Source organism: Cebidichthys violaceus, unplaced genomic scaffold (genome assembly GCF_023349555.1).
Source record: "Cebidichthys violaceus isolate CVI_PGR_0920_01 unplaced genomic scaffold, fCebVio1.0.p SCAF_26, whole genome shotgun sequence".
In the NCBI taxonomy this organism is placed as follows: domain Eukaryota; kingdom Metazoa; phylum Chordata; class Actinopteri; order Perciformes; family Stichaeidae; genus Cebidichthys; species Cebidichthys violaceus.
Window position 1 is genome coordinate 3,477,505 of NW_027176439.1, and position 24,661 is coordinate 3,502,165.

Below are 24,661 nucleotides of genomic sequence, written 5' to 3' on the forward strand. Positions count from 1 at the left end.
AAACGAGCAAACTTTCAGTGCTAAAAGAGTCCATTGATCTGAAGAACGAGAATTACACGAAGCATCTAATGACAGCCTTCAAGCACAGAGGAGAACACGTAGTAGCAGTGTCACTAAGTGGTTTTTCATTGAACTGCTAGTAACCGTGAACCTACAGGTTGTATGCATACCGCCGCATTGCTCTGCTGCACTCTACAGTTCATCCGTCATCCGTCACACCTCCATCACAGCCGCGGAGGTCTCGGCCGAAAGCCGTCGCGCTTCTCAAAAAAATGCCTCGGCGATCAAGAGACGCCTTCAGGCAACAAGCATACGAGCCTGTATATGTGATCTTTCGCATTATGTAAGCGGGTGAACTGAAACCGTGCCTGTTGTTTACGTGGTGGTTTCCATTTCCGAGCTTGTGCCGGGGCATTCTTAGAGAGGAATCAAAGCCATGAAATTGACTTTAGTCAGGCTACAGTACAGCGGGCCGCCATTCCCAATGCTGTGATGTTATGTTATGGAAGCTTTGTAGTTGGCAGCAGGTTGGCTTGATGCCTCGAAAAAAATAAATCCCTGATTATATAGTCCCAACTTTGATGCTCATCGCCCCCTCACAGCCACCACAAAGCTTCGTTTTTTTTCCCAAAGTTAAATGATCACCCGTTTCTTCCTCTCTATACTTCACAGGGTAACAAATAACCAGCATCAAAATACAACCATCGCATTGCGATTTGGAGAACAATTTAGGATCGGGTCATTGTTCAATAGTCTCACCGAAAGCAATCCCTCCCAAAGTTGTTTCTACATCTGGTGCCATAGAACCGAGGGCCCGGGACTTTGCCTTTAAGACTGATATTTTTGGAGTGGGTGTGATGACTTGGATCCCTTTAAGAGCAGGGGATTAGGATGATGCTGATGCTTAGTGTCTTGGCCTGTGCGCCTGTGTGTCTTGCTGCCTCTGCCTGTACGTCAGCTCCCTCTGTGTGGGGCTGGCCTTTGGAGCCAGATTTTGCTTGCTGCATCTGGTCGGTGTGCACAGAGATTTCATGGTGGAGAGAGAAAAAAGAGAGAGAGAGCGATGAAGAGGGATGGCGTGTGTGTGTGTGTGTGTGTGTGTGTGTGTGTGTGTGTGTGTGTGTGTGTGTGTGTGTGTGTGTGTGTGTGAGAGATGCATGTGCAGTGAAGCTAACTGGAGCAGGGTGTCCAGGATGCGTACACGCTTCACAGCCTGGCTGCAGCCTTGTGATACAAAACATTTAGTGTGTGTGTGTGTGTGTGTGTGTGTGTGTGTGTGTGTGTGTGTCTGCACACACGCAAGCAACTGTTACACTTTGTGCATGTGTGGAAATGATGCATCAGTGACTCAGCTGTAAAGTGTGTGTGTGTGTGTGTGTGTGTGTGTGTGTGTGTGTGTGTGTGTGTGTGTGTGATTGTGACTTGGATGAGCAGCAGGACTAGACAGCTAGTCGTCATCGTATGACTGTCTTTTTTTCCGGTCTTGTGTCCACGCAAGTGCACAATAGAAAGGCAGGCAGGCACACACACACACACACACACACACACACACACACACACACACACACACACACACACACACACACACACACACAAACAGACATGAATGTGGATATTCTTCGAAGGGGCTGTGAAGTAATATTAGCTCAAACAGTGTCTGGATGTTTCCAGGTATCAGTGACCAGCATAGTGTTTGTGTCAGTGTTATGCTTTAGCATGCATGGAATTAGCAATTAATACAATACTGATTATATTAATAGTAAATCACTCTACATGCTGTTTAAATAGTTTCAATATTTGCTTACTTGGTTCAGGTTCAAATTCTCTTGCACCACAGGAAGTGATGTCTTTTAGGTTTTTGTTTTTAAGTGTTAAATTGAATATAATCTTGATAACCTGAAGGCAACACATGTCCGTTCTGTCTCCCAGGTCTAGCTGGCCAATGCCGGGCCCGTCGTGGACATCTGGCGGCGGCAGCAGTAGTGTGTATGTGAGCGTCGTCCCCGGCGCCTAGCTCATGTCCAGCCCATGATGCCGTCGTCCACACGGAAAGGAGTGCCGAAGGACCCCGAGCTGGCCGACCTCTTCTTCAAAGATGACCCCGAGGATGTCTTCTGTGACCTGCACGAGATCGGACATGGCAGCTTCGGGGCCGTCTACTTTGTAAGTGCCACTGCACCATTTCCTGTACTTTTCCACAAGCCACGAAGGTTTGTTGAGAGAGTTTTTGAACGCGGAATGAAGGACCTCATCTAAACTGGAAGTTAACCGCTCCGCGAACGTCCTACGTTGAGCAAATCTCAATAGAGGACGTTGTGTATTGAAGGAAAAGCTGCTGTCATGGCCGCATTGTCAACACATTTCGGATCTTGGAACAACAAAAGTTTCTGTCAGGCATTGACTTCTGTATCGACCATATCTCACCCAATCATATTCAGCACTATTTGACTGCGCTGCAAGTCTGTTCATCCAAAGTTCATCGATTGAATATGACCGGACCTTGAAACGTTTTGGAAGTTATTGGTTAAAGTTATCTTGTAGGAGTAATAAAACTAAGATGTAGTGGAGAAATGTATCATCAATTGAGCTTGAGTTTCGTAGTTCATTGTAGAAAGAAAGACAGCGTGTGAATGTCGGGCTGGACCATTTAATATACTTACTACTACCATTAAGCAAGGCACTCTCAGCCCTTTACTACGTGCTGATTATTAATACAAGAGTATCGCTCTGATTTATTTATGAGCTAGGTGCCCCCCCCTTATCGATTCATTGATTTGTACACGTGTTATAAGTGTAGCCCGCTGCATTACGGCTCAGTGAATGCAATTAAGTAGAGACAGATTCCCTCTTCGCACTTTCTCTGTCGCCTTTCTTATTAATCTCATCATCGCTAATTACTCCTCAAGCCTTTGATTCTAAAGCTGCGTGGAAAGGGGGTTGAAGATATAGCGCGTCTCTTTTCAGTCTCGTCATCTCCTCTCCTCTCTCCTCTCCTCTCTCCTCTCCTCCAGATGCAGGGCTGGGGGCGATAAGCCTCCTCCCTCCCTCCTCACACAGCTGTTTTCTTGGTATAGAAAAACAGAGGCTGTCCATAGTGGGGCAGGATATTCTTGGCTCGCAGGGTTTTACCGTCCTCTTCCCTGCCATGTCATTTTTACACACACACACACACACACACACACACACACACACACACACACACACACACACAGCCTCAGTACATCACTAGTAACCCTGGTTCCCATGTCCGTCTGGCTGTCGGGCTCCAGAGTGCGTCTAAATCCTGCCCTGATGTGCTCACTGACACACTTCTGCTGTCCGCATTACAACTGGTATTAGCTTTAGCTCTTAGCCCGAGCAGCTTTAGCAGGAAATAAAACACATTTCCTTCAAAGTTTACACACTGAAATGACTGATCTGCTAACAAAATATTCAAGCATGCATGTAGCATATAACACCCTCCGATGACGGCGGTTATCCTGCTGTTATAACAAAAACGCCAACGATAAGCTGAGCTTTTACAGTACTTTGATCTGGTTGTATTATCTAACATTCAGTAAGTAAACACTAGAACTCTGAAAGATAACAGCAGCTCGTTGAGTGCACGCTAAGGTACAGTGGCACAGTGTGTCCTTTTTGTAAATGCGTGCATATTTGTGTTATTGAATATGCACGCACAGCCAATAAAATGTATAGAGTTGCATGTGCACCCATAGTGTATGCATGTTAAGATTAAGGAGGAACTCCATTATAGAAGAGTACAAGGGGAAATTCCCCATGCTGGGCAGACACACACACACACACACACACACACACACACACACACACACAGAGCACTACTGTATAGTGCATGTTGAACGAATTAGCCTCTTGTAATTATTGATGCATCCCCTTTCTTCTGCAATGACAATTAGCCTGAATGTATTTCAATATTTCAGCGTTACATGACTTTTTTTTCCCCCCTCTCTTATACAGCCATCCATACGTCACACCAGAGGGAACGACTATTATGCATGAACTGACAGGCAATCGTAGGGTTCAGATGAATCAGGAAAAAAAAAAAGAGAATCAAATGGGTATACTCCACTGCCTGCTGTTACTGTAATTCCATTTGAATCTCAACATGAAATTCCCATTCATTTGAAAGTGGGATGAAGCGGAGATAAGGGCTTAGGCTGAGCTGCAGCGTTGCTGCTCCTAAGGCCAAATGCCTTTGAGGTTAACACCACGGGTTTAGCGCGGGCATGTGGATGTGCTCAGACAACTGGAGCAGCAACAGGAGCTGCAGAACAACCACATATCACTTACCTGCAGGCTTCCCCTAATCACGTCGCTGAGTGCTTTGATCAGCCGGAAATATGTTTAAATTCAAATGAGAGAATCTGTTTCTGCCGTATCACTCAGGCATTATGACGCTTTGCGTGCACCGAACTCACCCGGCTCACATCTGGATCACCCTTAAGGCGTACATGAGTTAGTAACACTTTACTTTAAAACCCCTATTTGGCATTCATAAGTATATAATCATTTAAAAAATGGTTTATAACACACTATAACGTAGGTGTAAAGAGAAATATGTTTTTATGAATGTATTTCTAACTTTAACCCCTTCTGTGGGCTGGTGTATAAACACAGTGAATGACAATTCTATTACATGTTTAGTGATAGTGCTTATAAATGCTAAATAGGGAGGTAAAAGTAAAGCGTTCATTCCTCTTTCAATTTGATTGATCTATTCCCTGCTGCATCACCCTGTTAGTATTTTCAGTATAGCACAATACTGCATGTGACGCTTTTGTAAAAATGTGTGAAACGTAATGTAGAGATTTAACATTTTTTCAGGAATGTGGATCCTTCCGACAGCAATTACATAACTTTTATAGCCAGTGTGTTATATCAACGTGTGTCAGATCCTCATTTATTTATGCCATATTCTTTTTATAGTGTAATTGCCAGGGGACTTAAAAAAGCGCCCTGTGATGTCTTGAGAGAGGATTACTGCTTGTGTATTTGTGAGAGTTGTCTGTCTCTTTTTTTTTTAAATTTTTTTTATTTATGCGTAAAATGTACAAAACTACCTCAATCTGACCTCCCTGTTTTTCTTCTCCAGGCACGTAACTCCTACTCCAACGAGGTGGTGGCCATCAAAAAGATGTCCTATAATGGCAAGCAGACTACCGAAGTAAGGAAGACTGCCTCACTCACACATTTGGTCGGCCCACAGTCAGATGACATTCATTTTTCATTTTCTCTAATCCAGTAACGGTGAGAACAAGAGCTCCACGTGCTAAAAGTCCCTCTCTAATTATATTCACCCACAGACTCGTGAGACTGTGAGATGTCTTGTTTTTTAGTGGTTAGTGACCCTAAAGGGACAAAAAGAATGTTAGAAAATTGGTAGAAATAAATACTAACGTGGGCAATAGGAAAAATAGAAATAGAAACATGGGCCTCCCTCAAGCACTGAAACAAAGCTCACACTCCAGCATGTTTCAGAAGGCATCCTATGTGATCACTGCTTACTCTCCATCTAGACTCGAGGCCGCATCTCTGTGCTTTGGTAAACTTTCTTCTTATAATCCGTTGAGTGATGGTTTTATGTGAGGGCTCTTGCATGACGTTGTCAGAATGTTCCCAACTAGCTGAGGCTCTCGTCTCCTCCTCCTCCTCCTCCTCTGAGAGCGAGCTTTCAATTTTTTGCATTTTATTCCCGCGTTTCTCGTTTCTCTTTGTGCAGGGCTATTTGAAAGCCCCCCCCCCCCCTCCTGTCCGTCTATACACGGCGGTAACAGATGTATAAAGTTCATAATACCTGTTGAAGTGGTTACTACAGTGAAGCCAGCTGCACCGGTGCAATCAAAGTCCCGGCAGTTCCCACTTAAGTGTGCCTGTGATTGTACCTGCAGTGCGTAAACCATCTGTGTGTCTGATTCTGTTTTTCGGCAGAAGTGGCAGGACATCATTAAGGAGGTCAAGTTTTTGGGACAGCTGCGACACCCGAACACGATTGAGTACAAAGGCTGCTACTTGAAAGACAACACTGCCTGGGTTAGTGGATCCGTGTCCACATCTCCCTTTGTTCCACTCTTTGTTTCAGTCTTGCAACATGGTTTGTTTATCTTTTTCTTCCCGTCCTCTTTGTCTGAATTCTTACCTCTTTTGTCTTTTTATTCATTTTTCGTATCCTACTAGTAGCTGTGTTTTCCTACTGTCCTAATCAGTACCACCTCCATCGCAGACACACTGTGATCCCTTTGCTTTAGAGATTAATTTCATAAGTATTCACAAACGTGACCTGAAGCTTTTCTTAAGGATATTTGACGCACCGTGAGAATGGTAAGTTATTCAGCTGTGACTGTATTCTGTTTCAGCTGGTGATGGAGTACTGCCTGGGCTCCGCATCAGATTTACTAGAGGGTAAGTGTATATATTTGTGTTGAATGTGCGCGCACACACACACACACACACACACACACACACACACACACACACACACACACACACACACACACACACACACACACACACACACACACGTTTACACTTTCTTTTATATGTTTAAAATCTTTACCTTTTAGTCAGCCTACAAATATTATACAGTATATGTTATGATTCATGAACATTCAAAACGGGGGGGAAACCCCATTTAAAAAAAACTTAAGACTTGTTTTTCCGTTTGGGTGAAACAAACGACATCTAACATGTTCATTAGTTAGCTTTAGTTGACCACAGTAGACTTATTCTCTCTGTATGTATTAATATACCTGGTTTTCCTTCTCAGTAGCTGAATATGAACATCAGTCCAGATGACTTCATGAGGTTTTGCCAGACTTTCTAGATGAGGAACTGCCTGCTATACGATTGCTGCATTTACCTCTTAAACCCTTAAAGCCTCATCTTCTGTCTCTGGCTGTTTCCTGCGGCTCTTTGACATGATTTAGACGTGAACCTTACTCAAAAAAAATAAGAGAAAAAACACAAAGTCCTCCATACATGTCCTCACACAGCACTTTGATTCACAGGATTCATACAGATGGAACATGTCAATGTTACTTGGATTTAGTGTCTAGCTTAACTACTTGTTTTTAAAAAAAACAAAAAAACATTTCCCATTTTTTTGTAACCTCCTTAACTGTCCATCCTCTAAGCGTCCCTAAGCTGGACCTAGTGTGTTATTTTAAGTGTGTGTGTGTGTGTGTGTGTGTGTGTGTGTGTGTGTGTGTGTGTGTGTGTGTGTGTGTGTGTGTGTGTGTGTGTGTGTGTGTGTGTGCCCGTAGTCGTGACAGTTGGCTCTGGCCTGTTTTTGGGACTTTTTGAGTTCTGCTGTGACCTTTTGCTTTGGCAGGCAGTCTCCCTGTCACTGCAACAGTCCACAGGGAGTCCGCTTAGGAGCCCATGTTATCCATATGGTGGAATACTTTCCCACTGCTGTATCAGCGGGACAGATGGGTGTATTTTTTTAGTACTAAAACTATGATGTTTTGGGACTTTGATCTTGCATGAAGTTTACACTTCATAACTTTATGCAAATGCTTTATTAATTCTGAAGGTATTTGTGGAGAACTTGTACAGTTCATTGTTATATACTTTAAGTCTTTAGAGGGATCCTACTCATCTCCACTCTACCAATTTCTCCCCAAGTTCACAAGAAACCGCTGCAAGAGATGGAAATTGCTGCCATTACCCATGGTGCCTTGCTAGGACTGGCTTACCTACATTCCCATAATATGATTCACAGGTGAGTGACTTTGTTTCCTGGCCCCACACATTTCCCATCAGGAACATAAAGCGACTAAAGCAAAAACACGATAAGACGGACGATAAGGTGAGAGACGCTCATGTTCTCCCTTTATTGCAGCGTTTACTCATTAAGCTGTAAAACCTCATCTCTGTGCGTTTCCTCCTTCACTGTGAGGAGGTAACAACCCTCCCGTCTCACCGGTGTCCACAATATCATCTTTTATGGCGGTCAAAATATGATTAGCATCCAATGATGGGGCTGCATGAATCATTTTTGATTGTGCCGTGTCGTCACAGGGCTCATTTCAGGATTTTTAAAAAGACATAAAGCCCATTGAAATAAACATATCACATCTATAAATACACTGCACCAGTGACCACTTCGTCAAGTCCGATGGTAAAGCATAATGCATTATAGATCCTTTGGCTGCCATGATTATATATGCTCACAGTCTCTCCCCCCCCCTCCCCCCCCTCCTCCTGCAGAGATGTGAAAGCTGGTAACATCCTGCTGACGGAGCTGGGTCAGGTCAAACTGGCCGACTTTGGCTCTGCCTCCATTGCCTCACCTGCCAACTCCTTTGTGGGAACACCTTACTGGTGAGTATAAACAGGACCACACACACACACACATATATATATGGTGGGGGCACAACACAGAAGACCACACACCACACCACTGCATGTGTCGAGGAGACTAGCTTGAACATAAATATTTTGTGTCTGCTTTCTTTTTCATAGAAATTGCATAACTGTTTTGCACAACTTCTCCGCTTTTATTGCTTTATCGTCTGTCTTTGTAACGTGCTCTTCATGTTGTTTGCCTTCAGGCTGTCAGTTATTTTCTTTTCATTTTGAAACCTGAAGCCAACCTCATAAATCATAGGATTTCTTTATGCGTTGATGACAGCGGTTGCCCGAGGAATCATATTTTTCAGGTTTCTACGTCCTATTGTGCAACCTATGCTTGTGAACGCGATGGCTCAGGAAAAGCTGGAGATGAATTTCTTCGACTTTGGCTCTAAAGTCCGCTTGAACTCAAGAATGAAGGGATTTGATTTTGGTAGTCAAAGGGTTACGGTCACTGTTAGCTCATAAAACGTGTTTTTGGCCATAACTTAAGAATACATATGCTAATCATGACCATTTCACACAAATGTCTTATAGGATAAAATGATGAGGTGATGAAATTTTGGACAAACTTTGATGTTAACTGCCACTTGAATGGCAGATCGGAAGATCAGCTGACGAGAAATTCTCAGGACAGAGCGGCAGAGACTCGCACCGGTCGGAAAAGGACTTTTCCCGACACTCAAACCTCTCTGTTCTATATTGTTAACAGAAGCTACTGTGATGTCCTCTGTTGTTTGCTTCTCATATAGAAATCCTCAGCTCTAGCTTACGCACCATAGTACTCACTCACACACTTCATGCAGCTTTGTTGGTGAATGAAAGTCATTACATAAACAGCTGGACCAGTGATGGACTCTCACCATGCCAAAAGCCAGCAGCACACAAGTTCGTCTCACTTGTTCTGTTAAATTCACACACACACACACACACACACACACACACACACACACACACACACACACACACACACACACACACACACACACACAAGTTGTCCCACTCACACTCACATTTTCCTAAAACTGAGCTGCTATCACAGCACACCAGAGTCTTTAAAAGCTCTGAGAGGCTTACCAGATTATAACATTTTCATGGATTTTTTCCCCCCATACTTAAACTATGCGTGCCTGTGTGCATTTGCATGTCCTCAGGATGGCCCCGGAAGTGATCCTAGCCATGGACGAGGGTCAGTACGAGGGGAAAGTGGACATCTGGTCCCTGGGGATCACCTGTATTGAACTGGGTGAGCGTTCATCTACCTACTGGTCAAAGGATGCATTCATAGGCCCATGAAGTTCGAAAGTTAAGCTGACTTTAAATGATTTGTGAAACAGGAGGACATGAAAACATCTTATTTGTTCCTGCATGCTTTTGAGACCTTGAATCTGCCTCATTAGAGGAGAAGCTGACTGGCGATTTGTGTAAATTTGGCTCTGAATCATCACTCTTCTCCATCTATCTCTGACTTCTCGCCCTCTTTTCTTATTTCAGCGGAGCGCAAACCACCCTTGTTCAACATGAATGCCATGAGTGCCTTATACCACATCGCACAGAACGACTCTCCCACGCTACAGTCCAATGAGTGGTGAGTTGAAAACGAACCTCCCAAATATTACCATTCAGTGATTTTTTTTCTTTTCTTTTTTTCTTTTTAATCCTTTTAATTATAAAAAAGCTTCGTCTTTGCAGAATGCTGTCCAATATGTGATCAGTCAAACTGACACACTACAAAATCCCAAAAAATCCTCCACAAACCAAGAAAATCCAGTGAAACTGGTGATACAATACTTCCACTCAGCTGTGAACATTAAAACCCAATCCGATCCGGGCTCAGTCAGGGTAAGACATCCCTGTGTTAATCTGCCCGACCTATGATCCCTGCAACAGGCCTTGTGCGAGGTCACACTCTTAAGTCTCTTATGTAATTGCCTTGGAAACCTCTCCTAAAGTAATACTGTGTAAATACCGCAGCATTCCTGCTGGGCTGTAAGGCAAAGTTTCATGTATATCAACATAAAACAAAAGCAGTGTGATTATTCTAATTTTATTCTAATAGTTCAAACATTTTCTTGCGTTTGCCATACTAACTAGGGTGTTTCTTTGTTCTAAATGTATTACGGGAAAAGAGCCAATATGTTTTTTTTTTTCTTGCTGTTCTCAGCATCACAGCTTATGATTGTGGACGCTAATAGATTCTCCAGAGACGGTCCTTCCAGACATTAAACAAAACTAAACAATTTGATTTAGGCCAGCAGGTTTTAAAAAGCTCTCAGCGGTGTCTTTGCAACAGCGTCTCACCCACATGGTTGACGAGCACCTTTTTAAATGAATAAAACTGATTAAACTTTTTATTTATTTTTATATTCATAACATCATGACATTGTGGCTTGGGGGACTCCAATTTAGGAAGATTAATTATTTTATAAACAAGTTATTTGGGCCAGCTGGAGCATTAACGTTAACACTTACTGTATGCTCTAAGCTAGCCACCATACCCATCATATATACACACACACACACACACACACACACACACACACACACACAGTGTACACAACGAAGCAGTAAATATGCCATCCTCCTCCACATTATTATTTTGCTAGCACAAACCTGGAGATAAAAGTGTAAGGAATGAAGGGATTTAGTATGAGATGAGGTCAACATATTTCACACAGTGGAAAAGAGGACAGCTGTGTAAATGTAGAGAAGTAGGTGATCTAAAAGGTTACTAGCAGGAAGTCAGCAAATATTCCACCGATCCTCTGAGTTGCTGAAGCCACCACTCACACTTTGCATGTGAGGTGCGACTCTCATGGGGGGTGGGGGGTGGGGGGGGAACAACACTCATCAAATATTAACCCTTTGTTTGATGTTCTCCCTGTAATTTACCTTTTCGTGATCTTCTTCTGTGCTTTCACCCCTGTGGTATGAAAGCGAGGCGTGTGTTTGGTCCTAAGCATGCAGAGTCGTGTTGGAGTTTGCTTGTGTGTTGCAAGAATCTTGTGTCTTCTGCACGGGCCGAGGCGAGAGGCTGTAAGTGGTTCTCTACCTGCAGCCTGAAGACATTCCTGAACCCAGAAAAACCCCAACTGTGCTCATTTCTACACCTTTTTAAAAGAGAGCATATATCAGAAACACGAGGCAGGTGGAGTCTTCTTAGTTGGAATCTGCTGCCTGTGACTGCATGGAGAACGGAAGTTGTGAAATTAACGTGGTTTTTTTTTTTTCTAGCATGCCGCTGAGGCGAGCGACTGTGTGGGGCGGCGCAGGGTTGTGGTATTTTTGGAGGAGCTCCAGCGGCCCCGAGGCGTTAGCAACATCCCGCCAGATGAGACTAGTAGAGACATCGGCTGTGTAGTGTAACTTCAGAACACGAGGCCACGCTGAACACACACATTGGGCATGACATAAAAGTGCACTCATGGACCTCGGCGATCCACAGAGGACGTTAGATGTTGAGGAGGAGGTGGATGGGTGCACTTACAATGACCCCGAAATCTTAAATAGCGCCCCGTTTTACTTTAATGTTGGCAATCCAAACACACAGTGATACATATGCTGTGTTTTCATGAGGATATTTTTAGATCAGAGTCAGTGTCACAGCTCCAGTGGCTCCTATATTCATATTGCGCCACATATTTACATAATCCATATATGGTTCATACATAGGGATGCACTAAGAGATTAGATAGGATTGTTCCGGTTTAATTCATTGATACGATAAACACACAGGACAGAGGATTACTCATCGAGTTAAACATTCATTGACAGTCAGGTGTGGCTGAAGGCAGCCTATAATTAGATTGTCACTGCTATTTCTGCTTAAGTTATTCTTATTTAAATATGTCTGACTGAGAACTCACTCCCTCGCTGTTCTCTTCACCCAGGTCTGACCCCCTTCCGGAGCTTTGTCGACTACTGCCTACTGAAAATTCCTCAGGACAGACCCTCCTCGGGGGAGCTGCTACGAGTGAGTGGGCTTCCTCTGTAATCCCTCCAGCTGTGACCTCACTTCCTGTCTCACTCAGTCCCTGAGCCATGTGGATGAGTCACTCCCACCCACCCACGACTCCCTAATACGCAAGCATACACACAGTGTCTTCAAGCTGAGAACTGCATATTCTCTCTCGCTTCTTCTTCTTCTTCTTTTGTTGTAGCTCTGTTTGTTGTTGCCGTGCCTCGTAGCCACGGCCCTTAAGGGCTCCATACAGCTGCATGTATTTCCTGCTTTCACATCATCTTTTTGGCACTTTCTGCCTTTTATTGATAGTAAGACATTAAAGAGATGACAGGAAGTGGGGGGGAGGGAGGGAGAGAGAGAGAGAGAGAGAGAGAGAGAGAGAGAGAGAGAGAGAGAGAGAGAGAGAGAGAGAGAGAGAGAGAGAGAGAGAGAGAGAGAGAGAGAGAGAGAGAGAGAGAGAGAGAGAGAGAGAGATGCAATAAAAGTTGATGTTGGGGTTTATGTTTGCTGCCTTAACCCCTACATCACCAGGTGCCCCGTTATTTTTCTGATTAACTGTTTTTTATTTAATTATTTCTTAAACAAGATACAAAATATACATACAAACCTCGCCACCCTAATCCCACAACTCATCCACACCACATACACAATTGTGCTCGGTTGACAACATAAATGCGCTCCATCTTATGCATTGAACTCAGATATTTAAAACAAGACAAAAGGCAACATTTCAAAACAAGGAAGTACAAAACAGTCAAATGTTTCTGTTTATGCATAGAGACAAACGAAACATGAAAAAACCTCACGTTTTTGTTTTTTTATACGACTTATAGAACGTTTTTGCCCAAAAATTGTCGACTTACTTCTCTGAAGTACTAGTAAGAGTCCTTTTCGTAAGATTTGTGTGTTAAACTGCTATATCCAAGATAAAGATAAATGCTAATTCAAATATTAAGATAATGATGTTACATGTCACCCTCCCTCCCAGCCTGTCCCTCTCCACTGTTATCGTTCAAATAAAAGTCTAACTGTTCCCATAAAATAAAGATTTAAAAATCATAAAGTCAGCCTTTAATAATTGCATTTTTTAGCTATCCTGCACAGGTCTGTGCAATATATCACTATTATATTGGTATGAGATCAGTCGTAGATTTTGGATATCGTTCATATCGCACAGTGTTGTCTTCTCCTGGTTTAAAAGGCTGCACTAGAGTAAAGACAATTCTATTATATTCTATTATTTACCCTCTTAATCATTGTAGCCACATTACTGATGATCATTCATCAAAGATCTCACCGTGTAAATATTAAGTAAAAGCGCCAACGGTCAACCCTACAACATCGTCGTAATATCCATATCGTGAGTATTTGGTCAAAAATATGTTTAACATCCTCCACGGCGGCCAGGCCAACACCCGACTGAAACACAAAGAACTTACTCAGCGTTTATCCGCATACATTCGTTGTGTTGCGCTCTAATTGAGGGGTTGATCTTTCTGTTTGTGTGACCAACAGGTAATCCTATTGGCCCGCTAAGAGTTTAACGTTCTTGGCGAGGACGCTGCACAGTGCGGGAGCTTCAGGGGGGGGGGCGTTGTCACACCTGCCCCACCCGAGGCTGTGAAGTTAGGTAGCGGCTAATTAACGGTGCTCTGGATAGCTTCGACGTTTTAGACTGGGATTCGCTTTTCCCCAACACCCCCTGACCTAAATCCTGGCCAAAAAAAAAACAAAAACCCACATTAAAGAGGGATAAGTACCAAACAGACTTGAGATCAGTGTGGATGGGGCTGCTTTATAGTGAAGGCTTGGGGGGGGTGGGGTGTTAGCTTATGATTAATACCCCACTTTCTCTTCTCAGACACACACAAAATGACTCTTTCTTTCAGTGCACTCACACAGACACAGGCACACGCCCCCCAAGCTCTTTAAAGGGGAAATCAGGTCACTAATCTGGGGGCCTTGAGCTATCAGTGTTCTGGCTTCAGGTTAAACCATCTTGCTCCCTGTATACCTCATTTAGAAGAATAGCAATTATGCAAATAATGAAATAATATAATAATGACCTGCTCCCATAAGTGCGTTTCAGCAAAATAATATGTACAGTTGAAACGGTTAAAAAATAGCTCTGGGTTGTTTGGTTTTCGTTTTTTTTTTTTTTTTTTTAAATTAACCACAAACCACAGATATCTCCAGTGCAACACAACAGTTTCCCACAGCACAAGAGGATGTGTTATAATTGATTCATTTGTCCGACCGTCCAGAACCCAAAGATTATTCATTCACAATAATCTAAAACAGAAAAGCAGCAAATCCTCACTTTTGAGAAGCTGGAACCAGTGCATGGCATTTTCCTTGATGTGCGACTCAAATGATAAATCCATTATCAAAATCCATTTTCAGTCAATATGTTTTGTTGCAGAGAGTCAGATGACAAGATTGACGCTATCCGTAGGTGGATCCAGCGGAGCCATGCTAGCTGTTCCCCCTTGTTTCCACTCTTTATGCTAAGCTAAGCTAACCAGACGCTGGCTCCAGCCATATCGATTTATCTCGTCTAACTCTCGGCACGAAACAGAATGAGTGTATTTCCCCGAATGTTGAACTATCCCTTTAACACATCAAGCAAAGTGGGGAGCCCAAAACGTTTTATATACAGCAAACTCAAAATAAACTAAATAAATTAATATTTGTTCATAAAGGAGTAGGCAGAAGTCAATTTTATGACCTAAACAACTTAAATAATAAACCTAATGTTTATCATTCATACACATGAATGATCATCTTAATATATACAACAGAATGTAATAATAATATGTGATGTACTGCATTTAACATCGCACATTGCTGATACCGAACAGAGTAAATCTCTGAGGGTGGATCAGGACTTCTGGTAGAAGACGCTACGTTGTGCACTGAGGCCGTCGCTTTCTTCTCAACGCTAACCCTCGTAACGAGGAAGAACCCCGGCGATGGCTTCTGGCCGGTCGACGGGACGGGGGAGGCCAACCACCCACACTCTGGTGTAGGTCCGTCAGGAAACGGGACAAATCACTCCCGTCTCTATTTTCGGAGCGTGATGTCATTTCCCCTGTGTCCTGACGAACCCATTACAGCAGCATCTGTCACATGGAGAGGAAGGTGCGCGGAGAAAGAGAGCTGGAAATAGACCTAAAATATTTTTATACACTATATATATTTTAGTCCTGTACTCTGAGGTTGCATACATTTCAGACACACAATATTTTATGAATGAGAGTGACTAAGGGGAGGTGTGTGTGTGTGTGTGTGTGTGTGTGTGTGTGTGTGTGTGTGTGTGTGTGTGTGTGTGTGTGTGTGTGTGTGTGTGTGTGTGTGTGTGTGTGTGTGTGTGTGTGTGTGGAGTGGGTGGAAGTGCAGGAGAGAGAGAGGAGAGTGTTTTTTATTTTTATTTTTATCTTGATGAGAGTACAGATATGCTAAATAGATATGTTAAAAAAAACCGCACATCTTCATCACCTCATTCTCACCTGACCCACACACCCACACTGACCTGCTGGTTATCTAACGCACAATAGATAATTACATAAAAGCGTAATGCCCCAACCTCCACCAAATTACACCTCCCATCAAATTACAGACGGTTTGGCTTCTTACAGTAGAGCTGAAGATGTGATCCAAATGAGTTCAACCTGAGTTTAGTGGACAACGGTGATAGAAAATACCATTGAATTAACATGTTTTCATAAGTAATTTCTATTTTGTTGGGATTTTACTTTCTTGCTGCAGGACTTTTATGTTTCTAATATCCAGTTTTTATTCATTGGGGATTCTTCTATACTTTTCTGCCCCAAAGATTCTGCTATTAAATTCCAACTATTACCATAAATACAGGTTTCTTTCCAGAGAGGTTAATGTTTGTAGGCTTTGTCGAAGAAAAAAAAAAAATCTGATTTAAAGACTGAAACCTCTCAATTAATTACCAGCATATTACTACTCAATGGTTGTATCATTATTTTTGAAGCTGTCATTAACTTGGTGCCAAGGCAAATAACAGTGACGACTTCATTAATTGAAATGAAAAGGATTAAGAGTATTTGTGTAAATTGATTTTTATGGACAATCTTGCACAGATCCCATGTGTTCAGTGTACAAGAGGATGAAGAGTGCTGGGACTCCCAGGACGGGCTGAGCAACATGCAGGCGCCCTCTAGTGACGGGCTCGGTTGTGGTGCTCGTTGAAGTAACGCGCCGGATGAGAGAAGTTGAAGGCAGTTCAGTCCAAACCTGTTAAATCAGACGTCCTTTAAACACCGTCCGTAAGATCTTTAAGAGCAGACAGATATCAAAACCTCAGGTCCTCCAACCGTGAGATGTTTTCAAACTATAATAAGAAGTAACTCATTTTATATCATATTCACTTTACATCATTCAGCGAAAACCTGTTTTTGTTTATTTTCCAGAGAAAGCTATAATTATAATTTAATTTATAGGTTTTTTGATTTTTTATTTGAATGTGTAGTCTAACAATTATCTTAAGGTAAGAACTTTTAAAGTACACTGTTTTGGGGGTCATTAACATCCATGAATTGTATGGTATGAAAGCTGAAGTTGAAACTTGAATTAAATCAGATTACTATATTAAAAACAACGTCTTCTCTTCTTCTCTGTCCAGCATGATTTTGTGCGTCGGGAACGCTCGCCGCGCATCCTCCTCGACCTCATCCAGAGGACCAAGGACGCGGTGCGCGAGCTGGACAACCTGCAGTACCCGCAAGATGAAGAAGAATCCTCTACCAGGAGAAACACAACGGACCAATGGGAGAGAGCCAGGAGGAGGAGGAGGTGGGAGGAAGGGGGGAGGAGGGAGGGGTTGATGTAAAAAAAAAAAAAAAAAAAATCAGTTAAAATAGAAATAACAGGGAGATGAGCTTAAAAGAGTTTGTCAGGAGTAGCAGTCGAGTGGAGAACGAGGGGTTAAAACCATGAAATCCTTTGAGCTCTATTTCAATTCTGTTCACCTCAAAGTGAAGTCTGTAGTCATTTAAAAAAAAAAAAATGTGTTCATGGATTTCGTCTAAAACCAAATCAATTCAGCTTTATCCTCACAGAAAGAAACGTTCGTACCAATAGACACACACAGTGTATGTTCACAGGGAGCAACAGCAGCAGACGCTCTGACAGACAGAGGCTACATGCAGCAGTGAAGGGCTGCAGTCATGATAGCAGATTAATCAATAATAAAAACTAGGTATCAAATACTTGGTCTGTGAAATATCAGAAAATATTGACAAATGCCCATCACAATTTCTGGAGTGCAAGTTGACGTCTTAACATTTCTTTGTCCTTCCAGCACTCACAACCATGTAAACATTCACTTTATAATTATATTAACCCCAGAAAATCAGCAAATCTGAAGCTGGAACTAACAATATTTTTGACAGATCTGCTGGATAAATGACCAAAACAATGAATCGATTGCGCCCGTGTTGCACTGCAGTGAGGGAGTTGTGTCACTTATTACTATCCTGGAGCTCAGAGTCACAGAACAGGATAGTTTGTCTGAAGTGATGCGAAGAGGGAGGAGCCAGATACTGTACTTTTGTTCAAAGTGGCCTCATTAACTGATTAATAGAAGACAAAAATACAGTTTATGGCTCCTCACATTCATTAGGCCCTTTTACATCACACCAAAAACAGGAGCCTTCCAGCTGCAGCCACTATACTCTGACACTGACACTTGGTTGACCTGACCTGAGGCAGCATGAACAGCAGCTTCAACTCATTATAACATCCTAATATATGTCATGCACATGTCTGCTGCACCTAAAAGCTGTGCAGCTCGACTCCCTATATGGCCTTCTCATCTGAACACATCTCAGGCATACAGATGTGCATTATTAACATTAGACAATTAAACACGACACGTTCCTTGTATTGAGGTGACTGCAGACAACTTGGAGAGGCCTGTGTGTGTTTTGGGGGTGAAGTATGTGTGTGTGTGTGTGTGTGTGTGTGTGTGTGTGTGTGTGTGTATAGTTGCAGCCCTTGATTTGTGGAAGCATGTGTTTATGAATATATGTGTGGATGTTCCCTTGCAGGACAGCGAGGCAGCCAGCTGTAAGATGAACAGCCTGGGAAGCAACCACTCCATCCCCAGCACCTCGGTCAGCACGGGCAGCCAGAGCAGCAGCGTGAACAGCATGCAGGAGGTGCTGGACGACAGCTGCTCCGACATGACCATGATGCACCCCCAGGACTACAGCAGCACCCTGGAGTCCTCCCCACACACCAAGAAGGTAAAAGTCAGGGGTGACGTGTCGGATGGTGGGAGGGAGGTGGTGACTGGTCACCGCATGCCAAGCCAGAGCCGGGGAGTGGAGAGCAGTTCCCGAAATCCTCTGTGTGAGGAGATGAGCTTGACTCACAGCTGATGACGACGTCGCACCTTTAAAGTGTTGCTGTTAGTTGAAAACTGCATTTGAAATGAAGCGTTTACTACAAAAACACTTTACGACGCTGTACAAAATATCATAGTAAAACCTCAGAGAAGCTGTTTTGCTAACTTAAAGAACAAACATCATGTGACAAAAAATACGTTAAAACTCGACCTTGTTTTAACGTATGCATTTATTAATAGATTTATTTGTTCGTGGACATGTTTGTACTTGCTGCATTTGCCTCGGTATAATAGTTATTCTCCGCTTCTTGGAGCCAATTACAGTTGATTTGATGGCAGCGGTTTAAGTGATGCACTTCCATATGATTGTATGAACCCACTGAGTGGTCAAAAAAAAAAGGGTGGGTCTTGTCAGGACACAAAAGAGTTTAATATAGGGATGTGACCACAGATACGCATCACACCAATTTCTACTCCAGATTATGTTTTTAGCTGACCCCCCCCCCCCCCCCCCCCCTCCCCGACGGCTGCAGAAGTAACCCCCTCGCGTACATGTGCCCCTGTTTGGGAAACACTGCTCTAATTCATTTTCAGTCCGAGTTAATCCTATTCCCATATTTAAAGATTAGCGTTTAAAAAAAAAAAGAAGAATATCTAATGGCTGAAATCTCAAATCCGGATCACAAATCAAAAGTCCAATCCATTGTTCATTCACGCGAGGCCCATCTGTCCACCAAACTCCATTGATTTCCATTCAGGTTTTTGAAATATTCCTTCTGATTTAGAGACAAACAAGTAAACGCCAGCAAACGTAAATCCTCCCTGGTGGAGCTAAAGTCTGATTTAAAGACAAGAAAAAACTTTTTACCTTCCAAATAACTGTCCTTTAATTTGAATTGGTCATGTAGTACTTTTGCCAGAATACCTTGTACCCATGTTTCTAAGAATCTTAGTACATAAAAACACAGCAAATATAATCAACACATGCAGTGTTATGAGTATCATCACTTCCTCTGTAACTGTGCACTCTAAAATTGAAAAGACACATTGCTCCGTGCGAACATCCTCTGGGTTTCTCTTACTATTTTCAAGTGTATGCGTTACCCCCCCCCCCCCCCCCCCCCCCCCCCCCCGACACCATGGAAACCACAGACACAGTCCTCACTGTTTGGCAGATTGCTTCAAGTTCATCACAAACACCGTTCACACCCAGAGAACAAAGACCGTGTACACATGTCGACAACACACACTCCCCACCGTTTCCCCACTTACAGCTCTGTCACCCTGCACACACACACACACACACACACACACACACACACACACACACACACACACACAGACATGCATACATTCAGTACACACAGGTCAACACAATGCCTGACATCCCTCATATGACTAAACATCTGTGAAGAGAGGCTGTCACTGCTCTTTCATTCTCTTTCTTCGTCTGCTCTTTGTGTTTTTGACAGTGCCATGAATGAGGATGTCACTTTGTGAACAGACAGCCATTCAAGTTCAGGGGCTGAGCTGGGAACAAATGAAAGTGGCACACATTGTTTTCAGATGCTGATGAAGTTCCCTCCTCACTCTGCTGGTCCCCTGGTTCCTGAAATTGTTTTGAATGGGGCGGGATGGAGGTGTTGACATTTCATCATGTTTTTGCAAAGGTTACAGTTGACACGGGTTTTAGCAAATGCGTAAGATTCCTTTTGAAGTTTAGACGTCGTACGCCTAAAATCAATGTGGGAATTTTGTTGTTCAAAAAGTTATAAATAGAGAAACTAGCGCAGTTTTTAGTGTTTAAATCTGTCACGTCTACGTTTGATTTTAAACCACTTCAGTGCCCGTTTTAAAAGATGACAACTGTGACGATCAATGGACGACTTGTGCTCAGTTTGCATTTCTCAGTGCTGTTTGTATGTGTGTGTGTGTGTGTGTGTGCTTCACTCAGGACCACCAGTACAACTGGGACGATGGGATCCACAGAGACCACCTGCAAGGGCTGAGGCCGTCCTCCTCCGACAAGAGCAGCCAGGCCCAAAACTACAAGAACCAGGGCCGCTTTGCCACCATAAAATCAGCCTCGCTGGTACGTTTAACAAAACTCTTTTTGAGATGTGCTTTAAGGGTTCCAGGACCCTTCACCTTGTTTGCTTTAAATGCCAAAAAGAAATGGCAATCTCTCTCTGTGTTGTGTTTACGCCACAGCAGCATACAGGTGTGCAGCTTGTTTCTTACTGTTAAAACATGGCTGTGAATCGTTGAGTCTGGATGTGATGTAATGTCTCCACGCTAAAGTAACGTGATGTGGATCCATGTTGGAACAACCTTCAAAACGCCTAAAAAGCAGCAGCAGCAGCACTTCCTTTGTGGATATTTATTCATCCGGTCCGTCCATCTCTTGGCTCTTTGTCTCTGCAACATGTCTCTATTTCTCTGCTTCTCTTTCCACTCATTCACTTCTCTCCTTTGTTTTCTCCTCTTGCACTACGCTTCACACTACCTCCTCCCTCCCTCCCTCCACCCTCTCCCTTTATTTCTTTCTCTCTTGCACTTGATCATACATCATTCTTAGATCTGACTCTATATCCTGGGATAAAGGGGGTGGGATTCTTTCTCTCTCTCTCTCCACGTCTCTCTATCTCTCTCTCTCTCTCTCCCTCCCCTTCTGTTGTCATGGAAACCAGCTCTAGTAACTAGTAAGTAGTTGTGGTGGTGTGTGTGTGTGTGTGTGTGTGTGTGTGTGTGTGTGTGAGTGTGAGTGTGTGTGGTGTGTGTGTGTGTGTTGTGTGTGTGTTTACCCAACCATGACCCAGTGGTTTTAATTGTGAGTCCCTTCTGCTGTCGGGTCTTAAACCAGACATGAGAACACATGAGCAAAGACGACGTGTGTGTGTTGTGTGTGTGTGTTGTGTTGTGTTGTGTTGTGTTGTGTGTGTGTGTGTGTGTGTGTGTGTGTGTGTGTGTCCTTGAGTTGCATAGAATTAATACTGTCCTTGATCAGAGCATGAACCACTGATAGTCCAACACTGTGTGGTGGTTTTTCTTTTCAGGTCGCCTCTATCTGTATTCACATACTACTGGAAATTGCTTTTTTGTTAATCTTACCGGCATCATCCATAGGAGCTGTAATTCCAGCATACACCTTTTAAATTTCAGGGTTGGAAATAAAAACATGCCACAGTCCCCAAAAAACAGACACTCTAAATTTCCTAAGTGAGACAATGAATACAAAGAATTCATCTTAATGCATCTGTTGATGACGTACCTTGCATTTCTACACTAATGCTGAACTTTTCCTTCTGTGGACGCCTAGCTAAACACGGGTAGCATTATGTCAGTGTGTCTCTGAGGGACACGTCGTCATCGTTGGTCCTCAGATGTCTCTAGCGCAGTGGTCCCCAACCTGTGACCCCCTGTAAAACGAAGCAATGTCTCATCTCTGGTTGTTTTCTGTATCAGGTGAGACTACAGAGTTGATTTTCTTGTCCTCTACTCGCATTCATTTAACTTAAGAATAAAGCAATCCTTCCCTCTCCCAACTCCTCCTTAATCACTTTAGCGCAATATAAATATACTCAGCACACCACAGACTTCCAACTTATTCATTCCTGCTTTAAAACAATTTAATAAGTTGGATTGAAGTCAAACTAAAATACCTCCGATGTAAGCAGCTGAGGTGGCCCGCGCTGTGTCGGCAGCTCTGTGTAACTGAGGCTGCCTGCCTTGAAAAGCGGCGGCAGCGCGTAAGCCCCGGTGTCTGTGTGGTGTGATAGCACCGGTTCTGCCCGCCGGCGCTGAGAGAGAGAAGGATGACATCATCTTTTTCTTCGAGGCGCAGACGTCCTCAGATTGGCCTCGACTCGCCGAGACTGAATCAGCAGGTCGACAAAAGAGAGAGAAGAGCGGGGGGGTCCAGATGGTGAAGGGTGATGGATCGCCAGAGGAGGGAGAAATAGAGAGAGAGACCGAGAAAAGGAAAAAGAGAGAGAACAGTGACAAGAGGAACAAATTGATGAAAAGAAAAAAACAATACCACCAGTAATAAGTTGCTTCCTCAAAAACAAGTATGCAAATTCACGAGTGAGATATTTATTTGCTCACACTTCCAAAAGACAAAGGAGGAATTCATAGTGATGGAGGGAGATTAAAGAGCAAATGAATGAAAGAGCGCGGTGGCCTGCAGGAGGTAAAGTCGTGGTGGAGGACACACCGACGGCAGATATCGGGGGGGGGATGAGGAGGACGGATAAACAAACAGAGGAGAGACAAAAAGAAAAAGAGAGAGAGAGAGAGAGAGAGAGAGAGAGAGAGAGAGAGAGAGAATCCAGAGGAAAGGACAGATGAAAGACTGGGCAGAGGGCAAGAAAAAGGAAAATAAAGAGAAGGAGAGCAGGATGAAAAATCCTCAAGGGAGATGGACGGCAAGGGAAAAGGAGGACGAGGGAGAAAGAGATGGAGGTGAAGTGAGAAGGAGAACGCGTGTGAGAAATAACTAGCGGGCGAGTGGGAGGGAGGGCAGGGCTTTTTATGGGTCAGATGAAGTAACTGACTGAAGCGCCGTGAGAGACGACAGCGTTGTGTCTGCCGTTTTGACTCGTCCTCAGCTCGCCGTTGCAACCCGACAGCCTGTAAAACTATCAGCGCGTCGACTACCTGCTATGAATTTATACAGCAGGGAATCATCGAAAGACTTACTTCATATGTAAATGTCAAAGGGTTGTGAGTAAACCAGATGCACTTTTGCATTTGCTTTGCTTTTGAGGCCCAAACATTTGTGCATCTAGGGAAAACACATAAAGAAATGTCTATAGAGGCCCTTTGCTTCCCCTCTTTAGCCAAACTACTTCACCATATGTCCTTTTTACACACGTGGCAACATTCAAAGCACCACATGTCTTCTTCTCTATCTCGTCTCCTAACAAAGGAACGGCTCAGCCTTTTAAACATTGGGCGATGTAATTAGGAAGAACAGTGTTGCGAGTCTTGCTTGGAAGAAGAAATACTTTTTCTTCGACTCTCAATGAAATATGAACTGCGTACATAGAAGAGCTGTTCACTCTTATCATGTTTCATGACAGTTCATTTAATTAGTTAACAATATTTTATGTTCTGCACAGCGTCGTCCATTTTCAGCAAATTGAATGCCTTCTTTGCAACACCACAACCAGCCTTGACCTGCTTCTTTTAAAGGCTTCGCACTCGAATCGGAAGCAGAATGAATATCACATTGTGCTACATTTCTCAAAGCCCTTTATTAGAACGCGTTATTGAGGAGCAGAGCTGGGGCCAATTCCTACTCACCCGACACCCGGTCAACACGCAGAGTTCAAACCGCCCGTGTGTCCGAAGTGGAATATTGTTAATAATTTGATAAAAAGAAAAAGAAAAATGCAACGAGTGCTGCCCTACTTATTTGTTATTACACAGATCAGTCACATCAGCAACCGCCAGCACAGCGTTCCCTCTATCCAACAAATCGAGTCCTTTCAGCACAACATTAAGACCACCTTGAACTGCAACATAAGCAGAATAACTCCAGTTCAGCTGCTTAATTCCCACTGATCTCACTGGAATATTCACCTTCAGCCTGCATGCCCCCCCCTGAATATGATCTCCTTTTCCCTCCCTGAGCCTTGTGTGAAAGAGGCCGTCACATGACGTGACTTGGCCCTTTGTGGCAGCATGCAGGGGGGGGCAGCGGAGCAAGTGACTGGGATTGGGAGCTGCTGTTACAGTGGGGTATTGATTCAGCACAGATTAAGGGGGGGGGCTCAACCTCCACCTATTTTCTCCTCTAGTTTCTCTTATTTTACTTCTCATTATTTCCATCTTTTCCTAGAACTCTTTCCCAGTCTCTCTCTCTCTCTCTCTCTCTCTCTCTCTCTCTCTCTCTCTCTCTCTCTCTCTCTCTCTCTCTCTCTCTCTCCTCTCTCTCTCTCTCT

The 24,661-nt window shown here is 43.4% G+C and overlaps 1 protein-coding gene across 1 annotated transcript in view; it reads left to right on the forward strand.

The window, feature by feature from the left end:
• Positions 1 to 24,661, forward strand: part of taok3a (TAO kinase 3a) — a 40,357-nt gene that overhangs the window by 5,252 nt on the left and 10,444 nt on the right. The window contains 14 exon segments of the mRNA XM_068721037.1: positions 1,930 to 2,163; positions 5,111 to 5,182; positions 5,947 to 6,048; positions 6,372 to 6,417; positions 7,642 to 7,738; positions 8,227 to 8,340; positions 9,525 to 9,616; positions 9,865 to 9,958; positions 12,261 to 12,267; positions 12,269 to 12,343; positions 16,989 to 17,084; positions 17,087 to 17,158; positions 18,415 to 18,612; positions 20,668 to 20,805. Of these exon segments, the coding sequence (XP_068577138.1) occupies positions 2,029 to 2,163; positions 5,111 to 5,182; positions 5,947 to 6,048; positions 6,372 to 6,417; positions 7,642 to 7,738; positions 8,227 to 8,340; positions 9,525 to 9,616; positions 9,865 to 9,958; positions 12,261 to 12,267; positions 12,269 to 12,343; positions 16,989 to 17,084; positions 17,087 to 17,158; positions 18,415 to 18,612; positions 20,668 to 20,805 (1,338 nt within the window). The 5' untranslated portion in view covers positions 1,930 to 2,028.